Source organism: Lynx rufus, unplaced genomic scaffold (genome assembly GCF_022079265.1).
Source record: "Lynx rufus isolate CCGP_SWC_20201006 ecotype Redwood Valley unplaced genomic scaffold, mLynRuf1.p SCAF_2, whole genome shotgun sequence".
In the NCBI taxonomy this organism is placed as follows: Eukaryota; Metazoa; Chordata; class Mammalia; order Carnivora; family Felidae; genus Lynx; species Lynx rufus.
The window spans coordinates 4,810,755-4,834,025 of NW_025814834.1; the positions used below are offsets into that span (position 1 = coordinate 4,810,755).

At 53.1% G+C, this 23,271-nt stretch overlaps 1 protein-coding gene across 3 annotated transcripts in view; it reads right to left on the reverse strand.

Moving 5' to 3' along the window:
- The window catches only part of AGAP1 (ArfGAP with GTPase domain, ankyrin repeat and PH domain 1), a 549,698-nt gene that overhangs the window by 209,576 nt on the left and 316,851 nt on the right, over nucleotides 1-23,271 (reverse strand). The window contains exon 10 of one of the 3 annotated variants that reach the window (XM_047085688.1): nucleotides 21,116-21,247. The exons of the other annotated variants lie outside the window; for them this stretch is intronic. Within the exon in view, the coding sequence (XP_046941644.1) occupies nucleotides 21,116-21,247 (132 nt within the window). Of the gene's footprint in view, nucleotides 1-21,115; nucleotides 21,248-23,271 lie in introns of those variants that run through there. 3 annotated transcript variants of the gene reach the window in all.

The window sequence follows — 23,271 nt, forward strand, 5'->3', positions numbered from 1 at the left end:
ACCTGGACCAAGGCCCAAGGCAGGTTCTCGGTATGAGATGGAGTCTCCTAGAAGCAGACGCCCCTGAGTCTCCTGGGGAACTGGGACCTGCTTCCTCCGACCTCCTAACTGACGCCGCTATCCCCCCAGAGCCACAGCGCAAGAAAAAATCCAAGAAACTATCACGTAAGCACTTTTAGGCGATAATTAGGTTCGAGCTCCAAATAATTCCTGATCCTGTGACAATACTGCTTTGTCTCTGAAATTTCACCACCGTGATGGATGCTGAGCCAGCTGGGGGGTCCGGACACCGGTTAAACGTCGTTTCTGGAGGAAAGTACTCCTGAGGTTGCAGAAACGCACAAGGGAACCTTGCTGGAAGGTCATTTCTTTGCGGGGTCTTCTTATTTGAAGAAAACACAAGGCAAAGCTCAACGTACCTTGATTTCTTAGGCCCTACGAAAAACCAACCTAATCCAAATATGGCACGGGGATCAGTGAACAGAAGCCGGATGCTGGTGACGAACCAGGACGATTCAGGTCCCACTGCACAGTGAGCACCAGGCAGAGGGCAAGTCACTATTGGTGATTCGACGGTCAACAAGCCATCACTTAACATCATTAAATTTCCCTCTCCGGCGGATTTCTCAGATTTTTAAACTTAGCTCAACAGAACTTCACAGAGGCTCTCGTGTGGGCTCACATTTTCCCAACGCCCGTTTGAGATGTAATTGTAATACCAGGCGCAGGGGTCACCTCGGTGTCACTGGTAGCTGAGAGCGGTTCTGGGCTTCAGCGAGCTCTGGCCCGCCCCACACAGACAAAGACAGAGAGGCACCCCATCCCCGGGGCTCCGTGCACACGGACCCCACCGCTCCTGGCCAGCTTGTGGTACTTTCGTGAGCAGATCCCACACACACGATTATCCTCTCCCCCGTGAGGGCTGTCGGGACTTCCTCCTAAGGGGGTAAAGGGAAATAGTCCAACCAGGAGGTGACGAGAAGAGATGACATCGTCGGGGAACTACCCCAGGTGGACTGATCTTGGGGCTGGGAAAGCTAGAAAACGCACGTCTCGACAATCTTAAATAAATTCTACGGTCCACCTTGCAGGGTAATCCTCTCTGCTTACGGTTCAAATGCTGTAGGAGTCAGCAGGGTTGAAGAACACCCCGGTGTCCGAGGAGCCGTGCCTCTGTCCTCCGGCCTGGGCCCCGGCTGGGTTCACTGCCCGGCCCCCTGGGATTTCTGTGGCGACAAAGCCGCCCGGCCGCCCCGCTGCCCCCAAGTTAGGGCCCGCCAGCCCTGGACTGTGTGAGCCTCCACGTTTAGCCAGAACACTGGACGGGCTGGTCGCCGCACCCCACCTCTCTGCGACTGTCAGCAAGGGCCCAGCCTAAGAGGCGCCGAGAGACACACGCTCTCCGATGAGCAGCCAAGGAGGCTGCAAGGCGAGGCTTCGTAACCAGAGGCTCGATTGGACGACGAATGACAAGACGCTGCAAACAGCTTCAGTGGATCAAAAGCACGTTTTCTCTCAGTTTCTCCCCCTTCCTTTTTTTTTTTCTTTTTCCTGACAATTAATTCCAAACACTGATTTTTTAAGAGCATTTGTACCAAGGGGAAAAAATCAGGGCATTTCGGAGTCTAAACAGACACCAGAAGTTAAACCACTCGATCCTGAGTCCGCTAGACTACTATTTTGCACGATCCGGGTCCGGAGTCACCCGGTCCTGCCTGGACAGCACTGTGCCAGGGGGCCCGTGGGTCTGGACAGCTGGGGCTGGCGGAGGAGTCGTCTGTTTCCAGGGGGAAGCGGGGGGGGGGGTGGTGAGGCCGAGCCTGGTTCTGGGCCCTGCAGCTACACGAGACGGGGGGTCCCCCTTCAGTTGCAGTCCTGCCCTCACTTGCAGGAACCAAGGGGAGCCACCACAAAGTCCCAGCGAGAGACCCCACCCACCACGTGCCTACACACCAGAACGCCTTCTTAGTCCCAGACTCTTCGAGAAGCAAAAGGTCCCGGTGGCTCTACCAGTGTGGGGCCCTCCTCTGAACACGGCGCCCACCAATGTGCCCAAGAAAAGACTGCAAACCCACCGTGCACCTTTGGGACGGAGTACTACGCACAGGAAACAAGCACTACTCCCAGCAGCCCCCTCGCGGCATCAGGCGGAGCCCCTCAGGCTTCGCCTCTTAGCTTTGGCCGTCCCGAACTTACACACTGTCCACCGAAGTACCAAGAAGATGGAAAATCTAAAAAGAGTTCATTTTCAGCTGTTAAAGGACACGAAACCATGGTCTCACCAGCCAGAAGATGACACAGGCCAGAAGGCTCTCTGCCAGAGCCACACGGGGGACAGTCCTCGTCAGCCAGTGCAAACCAAACAGTCCTTACGATCCTAAGCCTCTTTGACGCTGTGTGACCCAGGGCAAAACTGCACGGGCGAAGGTCAAGATGCACACCTGGTCTTTAGATGCTACTTTTGCACCCACAAAACCCGCCTCTTACCTAAGACCGCTTCTCGCTGGCCAGCTATCACACTGTAGACATCAGTTACAGTTACTGTTTCATTTGACCTTTATGTGGCTTATGCATCTGTTTTTAAAATTTTCAGTTTCCAGACACCTGGGTGGCTCAGTCGGGTGAGCGTCCGACTTCAGCTCGGGTCACGATCTCGCCGTCCGTGAGTTCAGGCCCCGCGACGGGCTCTGTGCGGACGGCTCGGAGCCCGGAGCCCGCTTCGGATTCTGTGTCTCCCTCTCTCTGCCCGTGCCCCGCTCATGCTCTGTCTCTTTCTCTCAAGAATAAATATTCAATTAAAAAAAAATTTTTTTGTTTAATTTTCACTTTCAAAACAGTACTGGGCCGTGAGCCAGGTGCTGCTCTAAGGGCCTTACAAGGATTAACCCACCAAAAGCTCACCACCTGATGCAAGTAGTTGCTATGATTATCCCCATTTTACAGATGAGGCCAATGAGGCACAGAGACTTTCTGTAACCTCCCTATACAGCTGGCATGGCGGCTGGTCTCCAAAGATGGCTCCCAACACACTGCTTCTAGGTACACGTGCCCCCGTGAGAATCACCCCACCCCGACTCGGGGATGCCTGAGCCTCACTTTCAAGAGAACTGGTAGAGACGCGATCTACACTGGTTTTTCACGTTCACAAATCTTGGCAGCTTGCAGCTTCTGTTGTGGGGAGGTCGGAGACGGGAGCCACGCTGTGCCCTGTTGTGGTCCTGAGCCACGAAATTGTGAGAATGATGGTTTTCTCAAATCGTTAAGTTTTGGGGCAGATTCTTAGGCAACAACAGGTAAGAAACACAGACTTAGTAGCTTCTACTGCTTTGATAAAATCCACAAACACGTGGCACTGGCCCGGAACCAGGCAGTTGGCTGAGGCTGGCAGGAACAGAACAGCTATTCACAGAGGCTACAAGGACAGGAAGGGAAATGCTACCGGAGTTTGCCTAAAGGGTGCCCAAGCTGGGCACTGGCCGAGCCAACAGCAGACCTGCTCCCTGCAGGAACGTGGAGCACAGCCGGGGTGCCTGGGGAGCACGGAACCGGGAGAGGACATTTCCGAGCAGAACGTGCCCACTGTGTTACTGGTTCTGATGAACCTGGGGGTAGCGGGGAATCAAGGCTGCTTAAGGCAGGTTTTCGGTAGAATTAGAGAAAATACTCCCGATTTAAACACCAACAGGAGAAAAATCGTTTCTTACTCCCGGCTTCTTCTGCCAGCAGAAAACTCAGGGTAAGAACTCTCCTCAGAACAAAGATCTAACCCAGGGGATGCCAGGAGATGTGATCTCCGAATGAAGACCCAGCAAGGTTGCGGCCGTCGGACCCCCATCTCAAGAACTCTAAGACTTAAGGCAGGGCCTCTCAGACCCTTCCAATTAGAGAGCACGTGTGGACCACAGACAAGGATCTGTGGGTTGGCTTTTGTCTAATGGAATAAATTACAATTTGATACAAAGGACACCCACAAGGATTTTAAAGGAATTGTACCAGGTTAGACTACAAGGCATAGAGACAGAGTCTGAAATGAAAAGAGTCCCCTGACCCTCAAACTAAGACCAGCAGGAAGCAGGCTGAAAAGCCACACAGCTGCAAAAAAACAGGCCATTTCTTACGGAAAAGGAAGGGCGGCTGAGACAGCAGAGCCCCGGACCCAGTAGGAGGCCCCAGGGGGAGGACACACACCCTGTAGCCAGAGTAGGGTGATCAGCAGTACGTGCCGGTTGCGTTCAGAGCCGCTACGGACCAGTAACCGCTGCGGGCGTCCCGCCTCTCTCCTCCTTTTGGATGAAAGGGCACCTGCTTCAGCTCTGTCTCGTGTCAGCACTGGGTAGATGTGAACGTGTGCACGTGTGTGGAGGGCACCTTGTCTCTGGAGTCCCCAGGTCTTCAGAGGGCAAGGATCGTACCCAAAGAGCCTCCTCCAAACGTGCCCCTGATGAAAATGACAACCCCAAACGTCGAGCCTGAGCCAGAGGCCATGGTGGGATGAGAGGTTTGCGAATCCAGGGGCAGCGTGAAGGTGCCTTGCACGTGGGAGGGCGGGCTGAACTCGCTGGTCTCCAGAGATGACCCTCAAAAAACTGCTGCTGTGTGGTACCCGGGCCTTCTGACTCCATTCAACCAGCAGAATGTGGTGCAAATTATTCTGGGCCCGTTCCGGCCAAAGCCTTCAGAAAAATCTGGCAGTTCCTGTTTTTACTTGCTTGGGAGCCCCGGGTTGGCCTGGTAAGAATTCAGACTGTCCTGCTGGGGAGGCTGGCGAGAGGGAGACCTTGGGGCTACGGGGGGGGGGGGAGGGGGGGAAAGCCGAGGTCCCAGCTGCAAGACTGCCCCTGAGCTGTTGGCTCCGTGCCCAGGCCTCTGAGCCACGTTTGGTGAGGCACCAAAGACGTCAGCGAAGAAACGATCTTGGCCGAAAGCACCCGTGGGGCAGGGACGTCCCCTTTATGCCTGGCACAAATTCCTCACCCACAGGAGCCTGAGAAATAATAAAATGGTTATGGTTTTAAACAAACCGCTATGATTTGGGTTAATTGCCCGAGTAGGGGACCAGCGTGGTAGGACGAGCCAGGAGCAGCGGTCTATACCTGTGACCCCAATGCCAGGCTGCCTCTCCGTGAATCACTCTGCCCTCCCAGACCGATTTTACAGCTTGGATCTCTTTTACTTGTTTGCATAGTAGGCAACGGAAGGGCTCTGTGACCGCTCCAACGTTCCTGTCATCTCATGTGGAAATGTCACGTGCTGATCTAATTGCCGCCACCTAGTTAATTTGCTGGCGCATCAGAAAGACTGTGGTTTTGATGATCTACGGCCAGAACACCGGGATTCCGGGCACTTCCGCTTTTTTTTTTTTTTTTTTTTTTTGCTCAAGGAACTTTTCCTGCGGTGGGGCAAAGGGTAGAACTGTCTTTGGGCCGCAATCTCTTTATTAGTCACGTGTATTGTCCGCCGCGTCCCAAGAGGTCACTGAAAGCCAAAAGCAACGTTAAGCGTACCAGCTTCAAATAACTTACAAAGTTAACGTACTGAACGCAAGTGCTGTCTGAAATCCATCCCTCGTGTTTGCCGCAGCCCCGAGCTGGGATAAGACACCACTCGTAAATTTGTATTGAAACTCTGCTCGATCGCCAACTATTTACCAGCAAAGATTTACTGACTGCATTAGAGACTGGGGGTCTTCGCCAGGCACATCGGTCTTTGTTTCGAGTCCGAGGGACCGGGTGGCACCGGGGTCTGTTAGCACAGAGTTCATCATGACACGGGGGGACATTTAATGGCCGGGGTCCCACGTGGCAAGGGGGCATTAGCCGGCTGCGGGCTGCTCCGTGGGAAGATCAGACCACGTTTTCTCCCGAGGTGGCATTTCTCTACCTGTGTGAACAGCGGCTGGAGGCCACGCACGCATGGAGGGGAGCGTGTGCCTGACCTCGCAGTGACATGCATGGAATTATCCTGCTGCACTGAGGGGGGTCCCGACAGCTTCCTAAATTACCAAGTTTAAAAACGCAAGTTTCTCCACCCGAGTTCAGAAAGGTTCAATGTTTCTATACTTCCAAAAAAAAAAAAACAAAAACAAAAAAACAGTGACGTTCGAGTACTTCTTTGGTTCTGTAACAAACACCTGTTACAGTTCCTCCGTGTTTTATGATTCACCTTCTTAACAGGGCTGAACAAATTCACATTATAGCAGGTAAAGCTCTCAACGTACTTCTGAAACGTTGCAGAGAAACGCTGGTGTAACGGAGACCCACTGAGTGTGAACGCCAATCGCTCCATCTTCACATTTGTGTTTTTTACTTTGATTCTAGTTGAGATTCTTTTTTCCCTGTAACATGCATTAAACTTGTGGCTTATTTAAGATAACTGACTTAACAACAACAACAAAAAACACCTAGAAGGGCTCCTGGCTGGCTCAGCGGGTAGAGCACGCGACTCTTGACCTCAGGGTTGTGAGTTCGAGCCCCACGCTGGGCACAGAGCTCACTAAACATCGAACCACCTAGAAAACTGTATCTGGGTGGGTGGAAGGTGGACGGAATTTCATCTTTAGACCGAGGAAAGCACGGGGGTGGTACCAGGAGCAGGGACATTCTTCGTCCACGTCAAAGGCTCCCTGCTGTCCCTCCTAATACCTAGCTACTCTTCCAGAATGAAAACTTACCTGTCCTGCCCCCGCTCTCCCCTTTGCTAAGCTGTCCCTCGCAAACAGCAAATGCACACTGTCTGAGAGCGTGCCTGGACCCAGACGAGTGGAAAGTCACACACGTAGCACCTGATGTGATGGTAAAGTCTCCCCAGGCCTCACCCCCGCGGCCCCCCATCACCGACACACGGGCCTAGCGCTGATGGCCGCAAAGTCTGCGTCGTGATGGGGGACCCTGAGCCCTCTGTGCACTGCTGTTCGACAGGATCTCCCAGTCCAGGGCACTCGAACATGGGCCGTTGGTGCTGGGAATCCCACAGGACCCGGGGCTTGCAAAGTCTGGCCTATGGGCCAAATCTAACCTTCTGCCTCTTTTTGCAAATGAGCTCTAATGGGAACAAGGCTACCTCCACTCGAAGGTGTGGCTGCCTTCACCTGGCCAAGCTCAGGGCTTGCAGAAAAGCCCCAAGTACTTGCTCTCTGGCCCTTGACAGAAAAAGGGTGTGCAGCCCAGCCCCAGGACACGAAACTGCGAAAGCAGCCAACGGGGGTCACTTGGAATTACAACTGCAAATTCTCTTCTCCCTGAAACGCCCTCCTTGCTTCGTCCTCTTCCTCCCTTACCGTCCAGGTGAACACGGCCCACCCTTCAGCCCCGAGGTGCGGGTCCTGGGTCCCGGGCTTCCATAACCTCTACTGAAACCAGCGTCACCCAAACCCTTAGATACTGGCTGTTATGAGCTGAACTTCACGTGTGGAAGTCCTACCATGCCCACCATGCTTCATGATATGACCGCGTGTGGAGACAGCATCTTTAAAAAGGTAACTAAGGTTAAATGGGGCCGTGAGGACGGGCCCTAATCCAGTATGGTTAGTGTCCTCAGGAGAAGAAGGGGGGAGTCCCTACAGCTCCCACGGGAGTCTTGCTTTTCAGTCCCAACAGGATGTCCTTCCCCGAGGGTCTATGAGGTGCCTCTAACCCCTGGTCCCCAAACAGATGGGACACATGGGTCAGGTCCCTCCAGTGCCTGGGGGTTCTATGGGGGGCTGGGCCGTTCGTGCAGGTGTGGGCTCCCAGATTCCCTTCTCAGTACCCGTGTATGGTCAGTCCCCATAATACTTAGCCGAATTTACAAGCCAGCCCTAGTTTTAGGACGCCTCCAAAAATCTAAAGTGTCCCCAAACATGCAAGCAGTTAAAAACCAAACATTAAAATGTGGGGAAAGAGTAACATCTTTGCCATTCAATGAAAACACTGTCAAGTTCAACCTGGACGAGTGAGAAGAGGGTTTAAGAGAAAAAAAGCAAGCGTGGCAAAAATGACAAGACACCAGACACGCCACAGGTCAGAACAGCTTGTCGTTCAAGGTGTAGAAAACGCTGATCTTGGGTGACAGCAGGAAATCAATAACATAATCATTCACCGCATGCAGGAAAATACTCCCAATTAACCGGTCTCCCCAGATTCTCCTCAAATGGAAAACTTGCAGCAAATCCACAGACACGATGCCTGGACGAGAGCCCGGGCAGGAGACGGACCAATTTGGCCAGCACAGGGGAGCTCGGCCACAATGAGACCATCTTAACTTTCTTCCCAGTTTCAAGTGTTTCCATAGAAACGACAGGAAGGATTCCCCCCCCCCCGCCCCCCCAACTGAATTTCTGTTTGTTTGCTTTTTTCGTAATATTTGTGCCCCTTTCTCTCCTCCAGAGGATCTATCATCCCACAAATGGAGGCTTTTCTCCCAGCCTGCTGTTGCCGGGAAGGCGTGGGGGAGGGGGCGGAGGAGCCGGTTCTGAATCTCTAACCCGCTCCCTGGTGACCCCCTCCCCTCGCTGGTTAGTAATATTCCCGTTATTCTGCCAGGCTGTAGGGTACAAAGGGTTACCCTGTAATTGAGCTGTCAGCATCTCCGACAATCCTAGAAAGCCCCGATTATGCACGGCAGGGTTAGTGCCACACTTGTTATTGTGGATGCCCTATTTGTGAAACCCAAGCCTGCGCCACACACAGGTCAGCTCACCCGCGCGACCTTGCTGTCATTAGCCGCGTCTATTCCTACCTCACTGCTGAGAAAATCACACGGCGCGGGCTTCAAAGCGCCGGCCCGGACTGGATTCGACCAGGAGCTAATCACCCACAAATCCAGCTCAAATGGCAATAATTGGCTAAACCGATCCCCTCTCCAGAGCTCAGCAGTAATTTGGGATAATAAAGAAAGGAATTATTCAGCTAACTGCCCCGAAATGGATGCTTTGTGACCGACACACTTCACATTTTAATAATGATGGACACGGAATCCGATTTAATACCGTGTCCACGGAGTAACAAAACGGCAAAGCGGGGAAAAAAGTTTGTTGGGTTTCTCCCCTTTTGGGCCCCGCGTCGGCCGTGAGGCCGCGGAGATTTCCGCCTCACGTTGGCTCTGGCTGGAATTCTTAAGTCCCAAAGAGAGAACCAAATGGATTCTCAACGTGGGCGGGGAAAAAACCCGCCGAAGCCGCCCGTGTTGGGCCCCCCGCGACCACCACCTTCACAAAACGCCTCCCTCGGCCACAGAAAAGGAGAGGCCGCTAAGAAAGGAACGTGTTTGCACCGGGACTGACAGATCCCTTCTTGATTTTTCCAGTTAATATTATCTCTTGATCACCTCGTTTTTCTTGCCTTTCAAACCTGCCCCTTCCTGTCACCAGGTTTTCAGCAGCAGGGATGACGGTATCTGCACTTAATGGCTGCGGGGGGACATCCCCGACACCGGCCGGAGTGTGGGGGGCTCCCTGGGGCTCCACGGGGCACAGTCACTCGCCCCCCTGGGTGGCGGCCTCTCCTCCCGCCCCGATGGGCCCCGGGGGCCAGCACGCCACTGCCTGCGAGTGGCTCTGTGCAGCCGGGGGGGTTCTGTTTTAGCTAAAAAAAGAAAAGAAAAGAAAAGAGAAGAAGCTGAACTCCATCACCTGCCCAGGAAGCCAGGGCACCCGCCCCCTCAAGGCAGTCCCAGCGAGGCTAGGGATGGAGGGGCCCGATGCCTTCCGGCCACGGTGGGCATTTCGCAAAACCCGGTGTGCGCACCTGCATGGGGACACGGGGGCACCGCAGAGAGGGACTCCCGTAAAGCCTGCGGCTGCTTCTTTGTTCGAGCCAACGATCCCTGAGCCATCGTCTCCACACACGCTGCACAGGCTCTGGCAACTGTCCGTTAACGTCCTTCCGAGGGCCAGGCTTGTGCGCTGAAGTCGGGCGGAACGAGAGTGGAAAGCCGACAGGTCAGGCGGGCTGTGGAGAAGACTTCACGTCCGCAGAAGCTCTTTGGAAGTTCTCTGCACGGGAGATCCGTCCACCAACGACTGTGGATACTATGTTCTTCCTGGGAACGCACCTGTTCCTGCTCCGAGTTTCTCTCCTGTGTTTCTGCCACTTACTCACCTACCTGACTCTCAACGGCTGCCACGCTCGGAGCTTAATTCTCTCGACCGGTTACACTGTTGCCCTGCAAAGCCTCACCATGGCTGCCCACAGCACGACCTGGTGTCCCACAGCAGTGCGATCTCAGCCTGTGCAGACGGGAGCCCAGAACGCCCTCCTCCTCGGCTGGTGCCTCCCTGTCCGCGTCAGCGGCCCCTCACTCTGGACCAGCTCCATTCTGAGGGCCACCGCGAGCCCCACGTGACAACCAGATTCCACCCGTGGTCAGTTCTGACCGACGTACCCACTCCCGAAAGCTTAGGAAGAGAAAAAGATAACTTTTTATGTTGATTACACATTGAATCAATTTTGGATATGTTTGCTTATAATAACACGTTAAAACTTCACTTTTTTTTTTACTCTTAGGGTTTATTTATTTATCTTGAGAGGGAGAGAGAGCGTGCACGAGTAGGGGAGGGGCAGAGAGAGAGAGAGGGAGAGAGAGAATCCCAAGCAGGCTCCGCACCATCAGCGTGGAGACGGGCGTGGGGCTCCAACTCACAAACTGTGAGATCATGACCTGAGCCGAGATCAAGAGTAGGGTGCTTAATGGGCTGAGTCACCCAGGTGCCCCTTGTTTTTGCTCTTTCTAACGTGGCTGCCGAAAGAAAATTAAAATTGAAACGGGGCACGTGGTTCACATTCTGTTTCTGTCGGGCAATGCTGTGCAGACGGTGCCAGCCATTCGTTTCTGCCTCACTCGCGGAGTGACCGCAGGGGCCACTCTCGTCTTGCCCATTTGTTTCCTGTCACCTGGCAAATAGCAAGTGATCAAAATATGCCCGCTGAATGAACGCACAAGTAGCCGAAGGGGCAGAACCGTTAGCACGAGCGAGGAAGGGTTCCGTGGAGATAAGATAACTGTGCAAGGCGACGTGACCAGGGAGCGGCAAAGCCCGACTCCGAATTCACGTTGTCTGTGGGGCTCCGCCTGCACACCTGTTGTCGCCGCGCGCGTATGCCCTGCACCGCGTGGGGAAACGGGTCGGAAGTGACACGCTCATCGAGCGATCTCATCAGAGACCAAAGCAGTACAAACAGTCTTACTGCCCACACCCTAAGTGTAAACCACGACTTTGCACGTGGGGAGGCTTGCCGAGAAACACTACCCAGGGTGTGGCCCTCAGGATTCTTCCCTTATGGAGATTAAGATGTGGCCCGTAGGGAGTGGAAGGCAGTTCAAGACTAGGACGGAATTTCTACTGCAGAAACCAGAGGAGGGAAGGATTCCTTTTTCCTCCTGGTCAAGGACAAGAGCGAGGTTTGTGCCAACAGCCGTGTTTCGATTTCAGGCCAGTCCTTACCCAGGGATGGCGTCCCCTTGGCATACGGGCTCCCACTTCCCTCGCCTGGACTGACGGCACAAGGCACTTGTCATGAAGAGCCTCAGAAGCTGTCAACGCAGTGCTCCCGGTGGCCTCTACTGTCTGTCCCCGCTGGCACGGACAACGAGTCCCACGGCGGTCCCTGAGAACGCCAAGCCCCAACCTGCAGAAACTCCCGCGGGCGTATGAGTAGCACAAACATTTCCTTCTGCGGCCAGTCCGATCACAACAACGAGACGATGACCCCCACTGCTGCGGCTACTTAGTTTCTGGGAAAGTCAATGCTATCACCAACGGATTGGAAATTCTTTAAAAAAAAGAGACTGTGCTTCTGGTAAAACAAATCCAGTCAGTGTCCTGCCCTGGGGCTGTCTGTCCATGGAGCTATCGCCAGGACAGCAGGGTCCCTGGTGGTCCAAATACGCTACGAGGCTGGTTTCCTCTTTGAGACGGCCACCCACCAGGTGCTCGGTCCCCAGGATGTGCCAGCTGGAGGGGGCACCCGTGCTCCCGATGTTCTGCCTAAAGGAGTAAGTTCGAGCAAGGAATAGGGCAGGGTTCAAAATGGTTCCGTTCCCCCAGAAGGTCCGTTTTAAGTTGTGCTAACGGCACAGGTGTCAGGGAGAACTTTTCTACAGATTCCAGGGTCTTCCCCACCCCTTCCACTTGAGGAGATGACAGGCTGACGGAAATCGTGATGAAACGGGCACGCGCGTCTGTGCTCACGAACACGGACCTACACAGACATGGGTGGAGAAGGTAAAGGGTCATCCCCAGAGTCATCCTCTCGCTGAGTAAGAACGAGTGTTGCTGCCAGACCACCAGCTGCCCACCAGGGACCCCGGTGGGTCTTTTCACAGACAACAAACCCGGCCGGCCTGTCTGCATGCCTCTGCAGCCAAGGAGAGGGGAGACAGGTGTTGGCACGCACCCCCCGAGCCACAGGCGGGGGCCGCCCCCCCCACCAGCCACAGGCAGGGGCTGCCCTGCCAAATGTACGTAGTGTGTCGGGGTGACAGAGGCGACGCGGAACGTGGGCGGCCCGGATGTGCTTCCCTTCTACCAAATGTCCCCCGCGAGCGTCGCCTCTGTGCCAGCTCCGAGGCCGCGACAAAGGCAGACTGCTGCTGCCACAGACAAGGGAGACCTGCCCCAACCAGGCAGCAAAATCGAACGGTGCCTGTGACGGCTTACCAAGAGAAAACGCCTGAACCCAACTTCTCAGCACTGGCCAAAAATGCAGCAAGGGAAGTGGGCCCACAGAGCACACCGTAGCTGCTTACTCCGCTCTCGCAATTTAAAATACGTGACGGGGGGCGCCTGGGTGGCGCAGTCGGTTAAGCGTCCGACTTCAGCCAGGTCACGATCTCGCGGTCTGTGAGTTCGAGCCCCACGTCGGGCTCTGGGCTGATGGCTCGGAGCCTGGAGCCTGTTTCCGATTCTGTGTCTCCCTCTCTCTCTGCCCCTCCCCCATTCATGCTCTGTCTCTCTCTGTCCCAAAAATAAATAAACGTTGGAAAAAAAAAAAAAATTTAAAAAAAAATAAAATAAAATAAAATACGTGACGGGACGAAGCAGCGTCCAACAAATCGGATTCATCGCGTTCAAAAAGAAATTACTCCAGGGGTCCCACTAGAGAAGTTGACTGTTAATCAGGACAATCCAATGATGAAACACTGCAAACATTGTGTCAGCGTGTTAAAAATGGCCTCGTTGTTTCGATATAAGAATCACTTAGTACATACTATATATAAAGTGTTGTATTTCATGCCCCATTTGCTGTAACATATTAGTGGGTGCAGATACTGGGGAGGGGGGTCTCCAGTGGAAGAATAGCCCTTGGAGTTGCAGATGGCTATCCGCGGGTACAGAGATTCGGTCCTGCTTATTTTAGAGGCCTCGCAACACTATTAAATGATTGCGTGTCTACGTTTCAGCAAATAACACAATCTTGGTGAATACTCATTTTTTTTTTTTTTTAAGACGCAGCTAATTGAAATACTATTGGACACGTTGCTCTTCATTTAATTATTTAAAATTACTCAAAAAGAAGACTGGGTAGCAGAGCCTTCCTGCAATTATTTGACTGATTCACTTCACCGTTAAAATGTTAGAAATAGGGGCGCCTGGGTGGCTCTGTCGGTTGAGCGTCCGACTTCGGCTCAGGTCGTGATGTCATGGTTCATGAGTTCGAGCCCCGTGTCGGGCTCTGTCCTGACAGCTCAGAGCCTGGAGCCTACTTCCGATTCTGTGTCTCCCTCTCTCTCTATCCTTCCTCCACTCACGCTCTGGGCCTGTCTCTCAAAATAAATAAATTTTCAAAAATATTAAAAAAAATAAAAATAAATAAAACGTCAGAAATACTTCCTAGAAACAACAGATTGCAATAGCTACCACCTGTCCGCAAAGCAAAAGCACGTACACTCTGGAATCTCAGTACTTCTTACATTAAAAAACGAAACCCAAAATACAGAATAAGACAGGACGTGTTTCACCTGTTGGGATTCTCTTTTATTTAACGCTACCCTAGATACTGTTTTATTTATGTATGATAGGAAAGGAGAAGGTACAAGGAGAGGGTGGTGACGGGACACTGTGCAATCAGAGAACGCTAACTCTTTTGTATTTCTCCTTGAGGTACGGGGGCGGGGGAAGTAACTGTAACCTATGGTTACAAGTCGGTTAACACAAGGTTACAGGCTCGTATGTAGCAATCGCTTCCAGCAGAGCTCAGGACAACGGTTTCCTTTTTGCCTCCAGTGCCCGGATGCTCACACGCCGGCTGTGTTTCAGAGTGCAGGTTTTCCGGCATAATGCCTTTGCCTTTTCCTTCGTAGCCCGGCACCTAACTCTCTATTGTTTTAATGAGTATCTGGGTTTCTTTCGGTGTAAGGCAGGAGTTGAAAGAAGGAAGAGGGGAAGAAAAACAGTGGAGAGGCAGGGTTAGCCCCTCAGCTTACCGTGACTCAGGGCATGAGAAAGCAATTAGGAGGCTGGTTCGAGAAGGGAAGTTGACCTGAGTGGTGGGTGATCCCAGCCTCGTGCCTTCCTGAGAGCCGACCCCAGCAGACACACGACCTCTGCTCGGGGGTGGTGGACGGGCGTCCGTGCACAGGCAAGACCCGAGCTGTCCTAGAATCGGAGCTGTTTGTGACTTCTTGCTGCCCAAAGAGGCTACGCTCCAGGGCGGAGGCATTTCATGCTTTTGAACTGCTTGCAGTGCTGGGCAGGCAACAGCTTTTCAGACAATAGTTGAGAACTTGTTCAGCAAAGCTTGGGTTTTTTTTTTCCTTCAAAGGATGAAATTTGTTCTACAGATAAAAGTAATGCCTTTGGGGAAAATAACTCTAAGGCATCTGTGACAAATGCAAGTGTCTCCAAGCATCAACCCACTATTGTGTCAGGGTACAGTCTGCTATGGAAATACAGTTGGAAACGGGAAGCCAGAAGTTAAAAAAAAAAAAAAAAAAAAGGCTCAGAAAAAAAATCAGAAACTAGAATAGGCTGCTCCTCTCTGAAAGCTTGAAAGATCCCTAAAAGTTTGTATTTAGAGGTAATGTGCTCCCATTTTTGAAAGCGGAGGGAACAAAAACGAGGGGTTTATAGATTTTAGGGTGCAGCCTCTAATCGGACAGGTAACAGTCATTCCTCCCCCAAGAACAGACAATGGTTCTCTGGCCTTGGCAAATAATTCCTTCCATTTAACTTCCTTTAAAACTTCTCATGGGTGGACAGGGAGTTAATAAAAGAAACAATGTGTATAAGAAAATGCAAGGTGCCCAGAGTACGGCTAATGGAATTTGATGCTGGCTTTAATTTTAATGAAGAAAGTTGCCAGTAGCAACAAAACTGTCAGCAGCCGCCGAGCACCATTAATAAAGACGGAGACGACCGTAGTGCCCGGCATCCCTACAAAAGGTTCCCCTCGCTTCATGCTGTGCTAAATTGGCTGCCCAATTTTTCTTAAGTGTCCATTCTATTTAGAAGACAATTTATTAATTTTTGCCATTCATTGTCAGTTGACAGGCCATCATTTTGTAGCCCGAATTTTAGATGAAAACTAATTGAAAAGACTGGCAGTATTTATGAGGGGTATTATTTGTCAATTACAGCAGCAAATACTCCCTGCTACCACCAACTTTGATGCCCCTGTTCTCTGGGTGTGAGGACTGTTACTGCTGGCGTTAAAATATGAGTAAGTCTTTCCCGGCTCATCAGTTCATCAATTTCACAGGCACGGAAGGAAACCACCTTTCATGTTATATGGACCTTTCATGGTAGATGGATACGTTATAACGTTTGACAAAGGGGAAGTACACACCAAGTAATGAGTACATATAATTGTGCACACAAAATATAATTCATTGTGAAATAATTCCTATTCATTACTTTTTATCATCTCTGGGGTAAGAGTCTTAGGAACTCCTTAAAAGGTCTGCTTTCTTAGTCTTACATAGTTTTAAAATAATTTCCTCCTAAATCACTGTATCTTAAATCAACTCAAGTAGACGTATATGTTCTGAGCATCAATTTGCCAACTTGAAGGCTCAATGTCTTTTGAAAAAGAAAGAATAAACTTTATCTTTTTTAAGGAAAAACACTTTTTGTTGCTAAAAAGCCCTCTAGAACTCTGCAGCTATAAAGTTAGATACATATGTTTCTCCAAAAATGTTACATTCATACTCTACAGAAGCACCTTTTCATTTCTGCACTCTACCAAAATGCTGGGTAACATGCGTTAGAGCAGTGAGCAGTCATGGGCTTACCAGCCAAAGAAAAAATTAATGAATTATAATCTTTCATGCCCTACTTAGGCTCCCTTCCTGTAGTCATGTTGACGATGGAATTTGTTAAGGATCGCCATACAGCCTGAATTATGTTCGGTGTGAATTCATACAAAGTTAAAGGTCTTAGCAATTAAGAGACATACTTTCCCACAAGGGCAATGCTAAATTAAATGCCCGTACAGCCACGGTGCCCTGTCGGTGAAAATTCCTTGCGATCAACCAGGCACCACGGCCAACTGCAGCTATGCTCACCTAATGCATTACAAATGGTCTAACAAAAAACATGCACGGCAGCACAGATCAAAAGGCGTATTTCAGGAGGAACTTCAGCAGACTTGGCTTCCTCGGTGCTTTTAACTGGAAAACCTGTCTCTGTACTCAATTGATTCCCAAATGACTTCTGTGCTGAATTCCTGGAAATCAGTTACAGACATACATAGAAAATGCTTGTCTATTCGCCTTTCCTTATCACTAACTGGCCTCGTGTTTGCTACTATCTACAAGCTGGTAGGCTCCTCTGTGTCCTTCATGCACGGTGCACACGGGGAGAAACGCAAGGTCTGTGTGTGATGTGTCACACGGTCAAGTTTTGTGTGTATCCACTCTCGTTGCTTCTGTTTTAAGAGAAATGTCTGCAAGAAGGGTGCACGCTCCTCGATGGACGTGCTCTGGGCAACCTAGGAGGGTGGGGGACAGAAGGCGGGAAGGACACCGTGTCTGAGGCCTCCTTGGGATGCTCGGGAAGGCTCCAAAGAGAGCTGCATCCCACGGATGGAGCGCCTCCCCCCTGAGCTACTGACTGCCGAGCCAGAATCTAGGGGACTCCAATGGGGGCGTGTCACCGGGAACGCCTGGCTGCCACATAAACAAACCCGGGCCCATTAAATAAGGAGCAATGGCGTCTGTGTACCTCTCTGCTCACCCATAGCCATGTCCTCTCAGGCACTGCTCACACACTTACGACGCCCAACCAGACCACAGAAACCAAGCAGCCTGCCACATACCAGAGCTCATGGCACGAGCTGACCCTCAACAAAAGGTCTTCCGGGTTCAGCCTCAAGCAGGCAGCACTACCCGATGTTTTGAAGTTTTAATGGTAGCTCTGGGCAGGGGAAGGTGTTTTGGTGGCTGTCCTACATCCTACCCCGAATTCACGTGGCTGCAGGTATCTGACTTTGCACGGGAACTTGGCCTTTTCCCATCCTGGCCTGTGTACTCTGGGCCAACATGAGGTCTTACATCAAGGTCGTTGCCTGGCCGCTGCACATTTCATGCCCGAATTCACAGGGACTAGTTCAGTATTAGACTGCAGGCGGGTCCACACGGGGATGCCCACAACTAGAGAAAACCATTTCTGGGACTTCTGTTGGGAGTCTACTACCGGCTCACACGTGCAAAGGGTACGAGAACCACACGTGCCTGGGTTTCAGCACACGGAGCACAAGAATGTGCAGGGCCCAAACCCACAAAGATCAGAGCCAACGGGTGCCTCCCGCTGCCCTTATTTGGGGTCACCCTTCCACCTCAGTGAGCCAACAAACCCTTCCTCGCGGACACCGGGAAAGGTGCATTTTCTCACACACACACCACCCAGGTAATGCTGGGTGAGCCAACGGGGCCCTGAACACATCTAAGACAAGGAGCGACAGCCTCAGAAAGGCTAACTTAAGGTGAAAAACGTAAATGTCTTTGGTATTCCTGAGACGAGGTTGGCTTCCTAGAAACGCGGCCGCCTCTAAGCACGGAAAGACCCTCAAAAGGTAAAGAACCCCATGTCTCTACAAGATGGTCAAGGAATTCTCCTCTCCACCCGGAGGCCTGATCATCCATTTGCCATCACCACGACTCGTCCAGCTCCACTGGGCATCCCCAGGCTTGAACTAAGAGAGGCAGCTCGGGTCTCCTGGTGTTGCCAGCATTGCGGGGGCAAGAGGATGAGGTCTGAGTAAACATGTACTTACGCTATGAGAACCAAAAGCTCAGGGCAACGAATCTAAAGGAAAGCAAGACTGAGACTCTATTTATATCTAAACCTGAAATCACTCTGTTTTTGATTTAGTGTAACTCAACTTTAAAGTTTCAAAAATATATCTAAGATGAGATGAGCTTACAATCAGGTCCAAAAAATGATAAACCCGAAATAACTACGGGTTTAATAACTACGTCTAAAAAATAGTGACGCTATTTAAACAAAGGACAGCAAAGGGGATTTAGAATTTCAGGTGATGTCGACTTCTGAATCAAACATATTGCTGACTGAATTGGAAATGCCTGCCATGCTACCATTAATTCCTTGCACCTCCAAGCACTCATTTTGCACACGGACTTTCACCGCTATCCCTGAGATGCTCAGACCCCTGTTCCCACTCCCCCTTGTGCCGCTCCCCCCAAGGAACAGAGGAACTGGTGTCAGCAATGCTGACTTTCTACGTGCCCAGCCTGAGAACATCCCAAAGGACTACCTTCGTCATTTCTTCCTTTAAACCTTTTCTGCTTGTCCTTCACACAGTTGGAAAGGGTTCCCTAGTGATCCCAGTTTAAAATAAGGGAGGTTGAGGGGTGCCTGGCTCTTGATTTCGGCTCTGGTCATGACATCACGGTCCGTGAGTTCGAGCCCCGTGTCGGGCTCTGAGCTGACAGTGAGGAGCCTGCTTGGGATTCTCTGTCTCCCTCTCTCTACCCCTACCCCACTCTCTCTCTCAAAATAAACCAACTTCTAAAATACAATACAATAAGGAAAGCTGAGGACTCAGGTGACATCCCTGTAAAGCAGGACTGAAAGGCAGGACCTCCCTCGAGTGACTCGATCCCACTGAGCGCGGCCCGAGGGGAGGGCTGCCCACCGCCCAGTGGGACTTGGGCCCTGGAAGTGACCTGGACTGTCAAGGATGCTTCACAGAACACTGGCTCCAAAACTAAGGACGTCTAAAGAACTGTTTCTTGAAATCTGTCCCATTAACTTCTTGACGGGAAAGAACAACAACAACAAAAGTGGTAAGAGGGAAACGCAGGGCAGAACCAGCCATTTTTGAGACGCTGCCATGAGACCGCCGACAATTCCACTAGTTCAACACACGATGCAGGTGAAACTCAGATGGGCTGAGACGCTTCCCTAAATCACGGCTGACACGCAGAAGCGGCAGGGACCGGGTGCCAGGCTGGCGGGGGGTTCAAGGCCCCCCGTTCCCGCCAGTCTCCAGGCCCCCGAAGCATCCTGAGGTCGAGGAGGCTGTCAATGTGCGTCGACAACCCAGCGGCTGAAGGCAGAACCATGAGTCGGTTGGCCCGTCTCCGTGAAGAAGGGCAGAGCAACCAGCTGGGAAGTGAAATCCACGGGGTGGCCCATCGGACCCCACTGAGAACCTCACATACCACCAAAGGGACGGGAGAGGGGCGGGACGTGTGAGAGCCGTCCGCTTTGCGCCTGTGGTTCGCACGGGGCCGCGACGCACGATTCAACTGCAGGCAGAGAAGGAACGTGGGCTCCCGTGCGCGGTGCCCTCCGTCAGCAGGACTGGAACAAGGAGCCCGGCTTACGCTACCCCAGCTGGGACAGCAGCTGATGGGGCCTGATCACTGGCTTCCACACTGGGTGTGCTGGAGGTGATCCCAAGAACTCTGGTCAGCAAGGCAGTGCCACTTGCTGTAGCTGAGTGATTCTGCATCTTGGTGGCAAACTGTCCCCGGAGCCTGTGCATCCGACTCCTTTTGCTCCTTCCACAGAACACGAAGAACTGATGCATTTACCGTATTCGCTTCCTTTAAAAATGAGTCGCTCCATGTGGCTCAACGGTAGCATCCAGCACGTGTATACCGTTTGAGTCTGCATTTACCAGGAATGTCTGCCAAGAACGGCACTGGCCAAGTGACTTCTGAGGACCGTCTGTATTTGTAACCAAAGCCAACACGAACCACCAGCTACCGTCCTGAATGACCGCGCATCAGCGTGTGGGTCTCCTGCCTTCCTCCCCACAAAAGTGAACTCGTTTGTTCTATAAATTTCAGCACTTGTAAACGCACTTATCATACTTTACTCCCTAAATGAGGTTGAATAATATATTCCGTCTGATTAAATTTTCATTAACATTCAAAATCATTACTCAGTCATATCGTCTGCTCAAACATTCTGGCTTGCGAGTCCCCAAATAAGAGCTGGTACCCGGTTCCGTACCCGTAGCTCTCGCCCGGACGACAACGGACAGCGGCCACAGACGGCAAGGAGGAGGACACCTGCTGACCTGCCGCACCCCCTGGGGTGCTGGGGGGCTTACCTGTGCCTGCCCGGGGGTGAATCAGAAACGCCTAAAATCACCAGGAAGTGGCATTATGAGCCCAGAGTTTTTCTAATTCAGTATCCTCAGCAGCAAGAGGGCCACGGCCTTGTCCTGTAAAAAATTCCTCACTTAACCTGCCTGAACACAAGATTTCTAATCTTCCAGCAGGGAAGGCAGGAGGACGCTGCCCCGCTCAGTGTGCGACATGCAGCGAAGACCGATCCCCTTGCACAGTCTCGGATGTTAATGCCTTACGTGCTCACCGCTGTTCGGACCCCAAACACGCAAAGCTCCGATAAATGGGATTTTTTTTTTTTAAAGGGCTCCTCAAAGGGAGAGGGCAAACGCTCTTTGATTTCCTCCCTTTGTGCCGTGAATTGCCGGGCTATAGAAATTAAGGGGTCTTTTGTAAGTTGCCCAACTTTCTGGGAGAGCACTCGGCTTCTCCGGCTCTACCTTCTTTAACCTCTTTGTTGGAAGGTGTCAAAGGTCTATCAGAGACGCGCCCAAGTCAGGGACGGAGCGCGGCAATCTGCGGGCTATCGGGCCGATCTGGAGTCCACCTCTGTGCGACTCCCGCCGCTAATTCATCACGGCCCGGACAGCTGGGCTGATTAGGGCCCTTCCAGCACAATGCGGGCCGGCTGACCACCCTGGGCCCCGGCCGGGGGAGGGCGGGCGGCGCGGGGCCGCGGCGGCCCGAGATAAGTGCGGGCTGTCAGCGCAAGGACAAAGAAGGGCAGGCCCTGGGGAGAGAGAGGAGATAAAAAAAAAAGATTCCTCACAACTGCTTTATCTGATGAGGGTTATGGCTAATTAATTATAAACTCAATTACCTAACCCTTACTTCAGCAGTCTCTATTCATTAAGAGATAAAACTTGACTGACGGCTAACTTTCTCCCCGCACGCAGATGCGCACGGCGGGCTCCCGTCCGCGCACCCTCGCCGGCGCCCGCTTCCCCTGCAAACCCCTCCGGGGGCGCCCACAGCCTGCCGGCGCTGGCCGGCCCGACGCGGGGTCCCCCGATCCCGGGCGGGGGGAGGCCCCCCAGACCCCCCCCCCCCCCACGCACACGCCACGCCCGGCAGGAAACCGCGGCGCCCGGTCGGGTCGCCAGACGACGGACGCGACACGCGCGCCCCTTCCCGCGGGCCCTCCCGGCTGGGCTGCGCTTGGAGCGGGTCTGTGAGCGTGGGAGCGAACACCGGGTCGCGGGCTTCCTCCTCCCGAGGGCAGCTCCCAAGCAGGAGGCGGGGGTGCAGGGGGGGAAGCGGCGCGCACGCAGGCGGGTAAGATTTTCAAATCTAAATTCCCGCTTCCCCTCGAGATTCTGGACAGGCCTGACCTCCTTTTTCAGCTCCTAACACCTTGTTTCAGAGCCGGCGGCAGCCCACAGGCCTGTCTCATCAATAGGCTCTATTCAGCGAGGGTTGTTAATCTCTTTCACCCTCTCCGCTTTGCCCCCTTTAATGTATTTTCATGTCTATAAGTTCTTTTAATAAGCTGGGAGGGTCCGCGAGAGAAATACTTCAGGTTTCCTTGCTGCTTGTCGCCAAAACTGCCGCTGGCGCGCTGCAGACGAGACGTGCTCGTGGCGCGTCCAAACAGCCGGTTCCCCTCCTTCCCGGACGGGAGGCCGCCGGGACCCCCGGCGGCGGAGGCGTCTCCGCGCGCTTATTTTTCTGGGGCTCTCAGGACGCGCCTCCCACGCCCGCCCTCCTCTGGCCACGTGCCCCTGCACCTGCCCCTCTCCGGCGGCCTTGCAGGTGGCTTTGGGCATGGGCCGCGCTGCGGACCTTGTGGGCTCAGAGCCCCCCGCGTGGAGCGCCAGCTCCAACCCGGGGGACGCTGCCCGGGAACCCCGCGGTCGGAGAGGAGACGGACACGGTGGCCAGTGAAGGAGGCCGTGGGGGGCAGAAGGCCCTGGGTCGGGGCCTAGCACGGCCACTGACCTGCTAAATGCCCCTGGGCAGGTTCCCCCCCCCCCCCGCCCGGGGCCCCCAAGTGGACGCAGACCCTCAGGACTGGACTGGACAGGACTGGCCTGGGCGGGCCTCACTTTGCAGCACAATCGCTGTCTTTGAGCCGGCGTGCTGGCATAGGGCCCGCTGGGCAGGGACAGCGAGATCAGGGTGATCGCGCACACACAGCCGTGATTCCGAGGTGCCCCGGGGGGGTTCTCCACAAAGCGCCGCCCCCGCCCACCAGCAGCCCCAGGTGAAGAAAAGCCTCACCATCATTTTTCAAACGCGGCCTCCGAAACTAAAGCCGCCTACAAGGACTACCCCGCCAGCGTGCTGACGTGTGACGCGGATAGTTCCACGCAGAGCCCACGACGCACAGGTGCGGGGGGCCCACAGGAGCAGGTGACGCCCCCAGGCAGGTGATTACTTTTTAGAACATGAGAAATGTCACTCATTTGTAAGTGTGATTACAAAACAGGCAGCGGTGAATAACTCGTGGCTATTGATGTTTCCATCGCACTTAAATAAAACAGAATTTCTCACGTACACGTTTGACTCGCTCTCCGGGCGGGTGAGAAGGGGCGGCCCTTCCTCCGTGTGTCTCCACTCCTCTGGCTCCTGTGTCCCAATCTGCGTGTCCTTCGTGGTCACTGTACTGACTCACGTCATGCTTGTGTTCTCTCTGCGCCCCAAGGAGGCGCGGCTGAGGGACGCAGCCTCAGGGTGGGGACAGGGGCCCCTGCGGGCCAGGGCTGGGGTGGCAGGGGAGCTTTCTCTAGTCTTCCTTCCTTTCTCCTCCTAGTC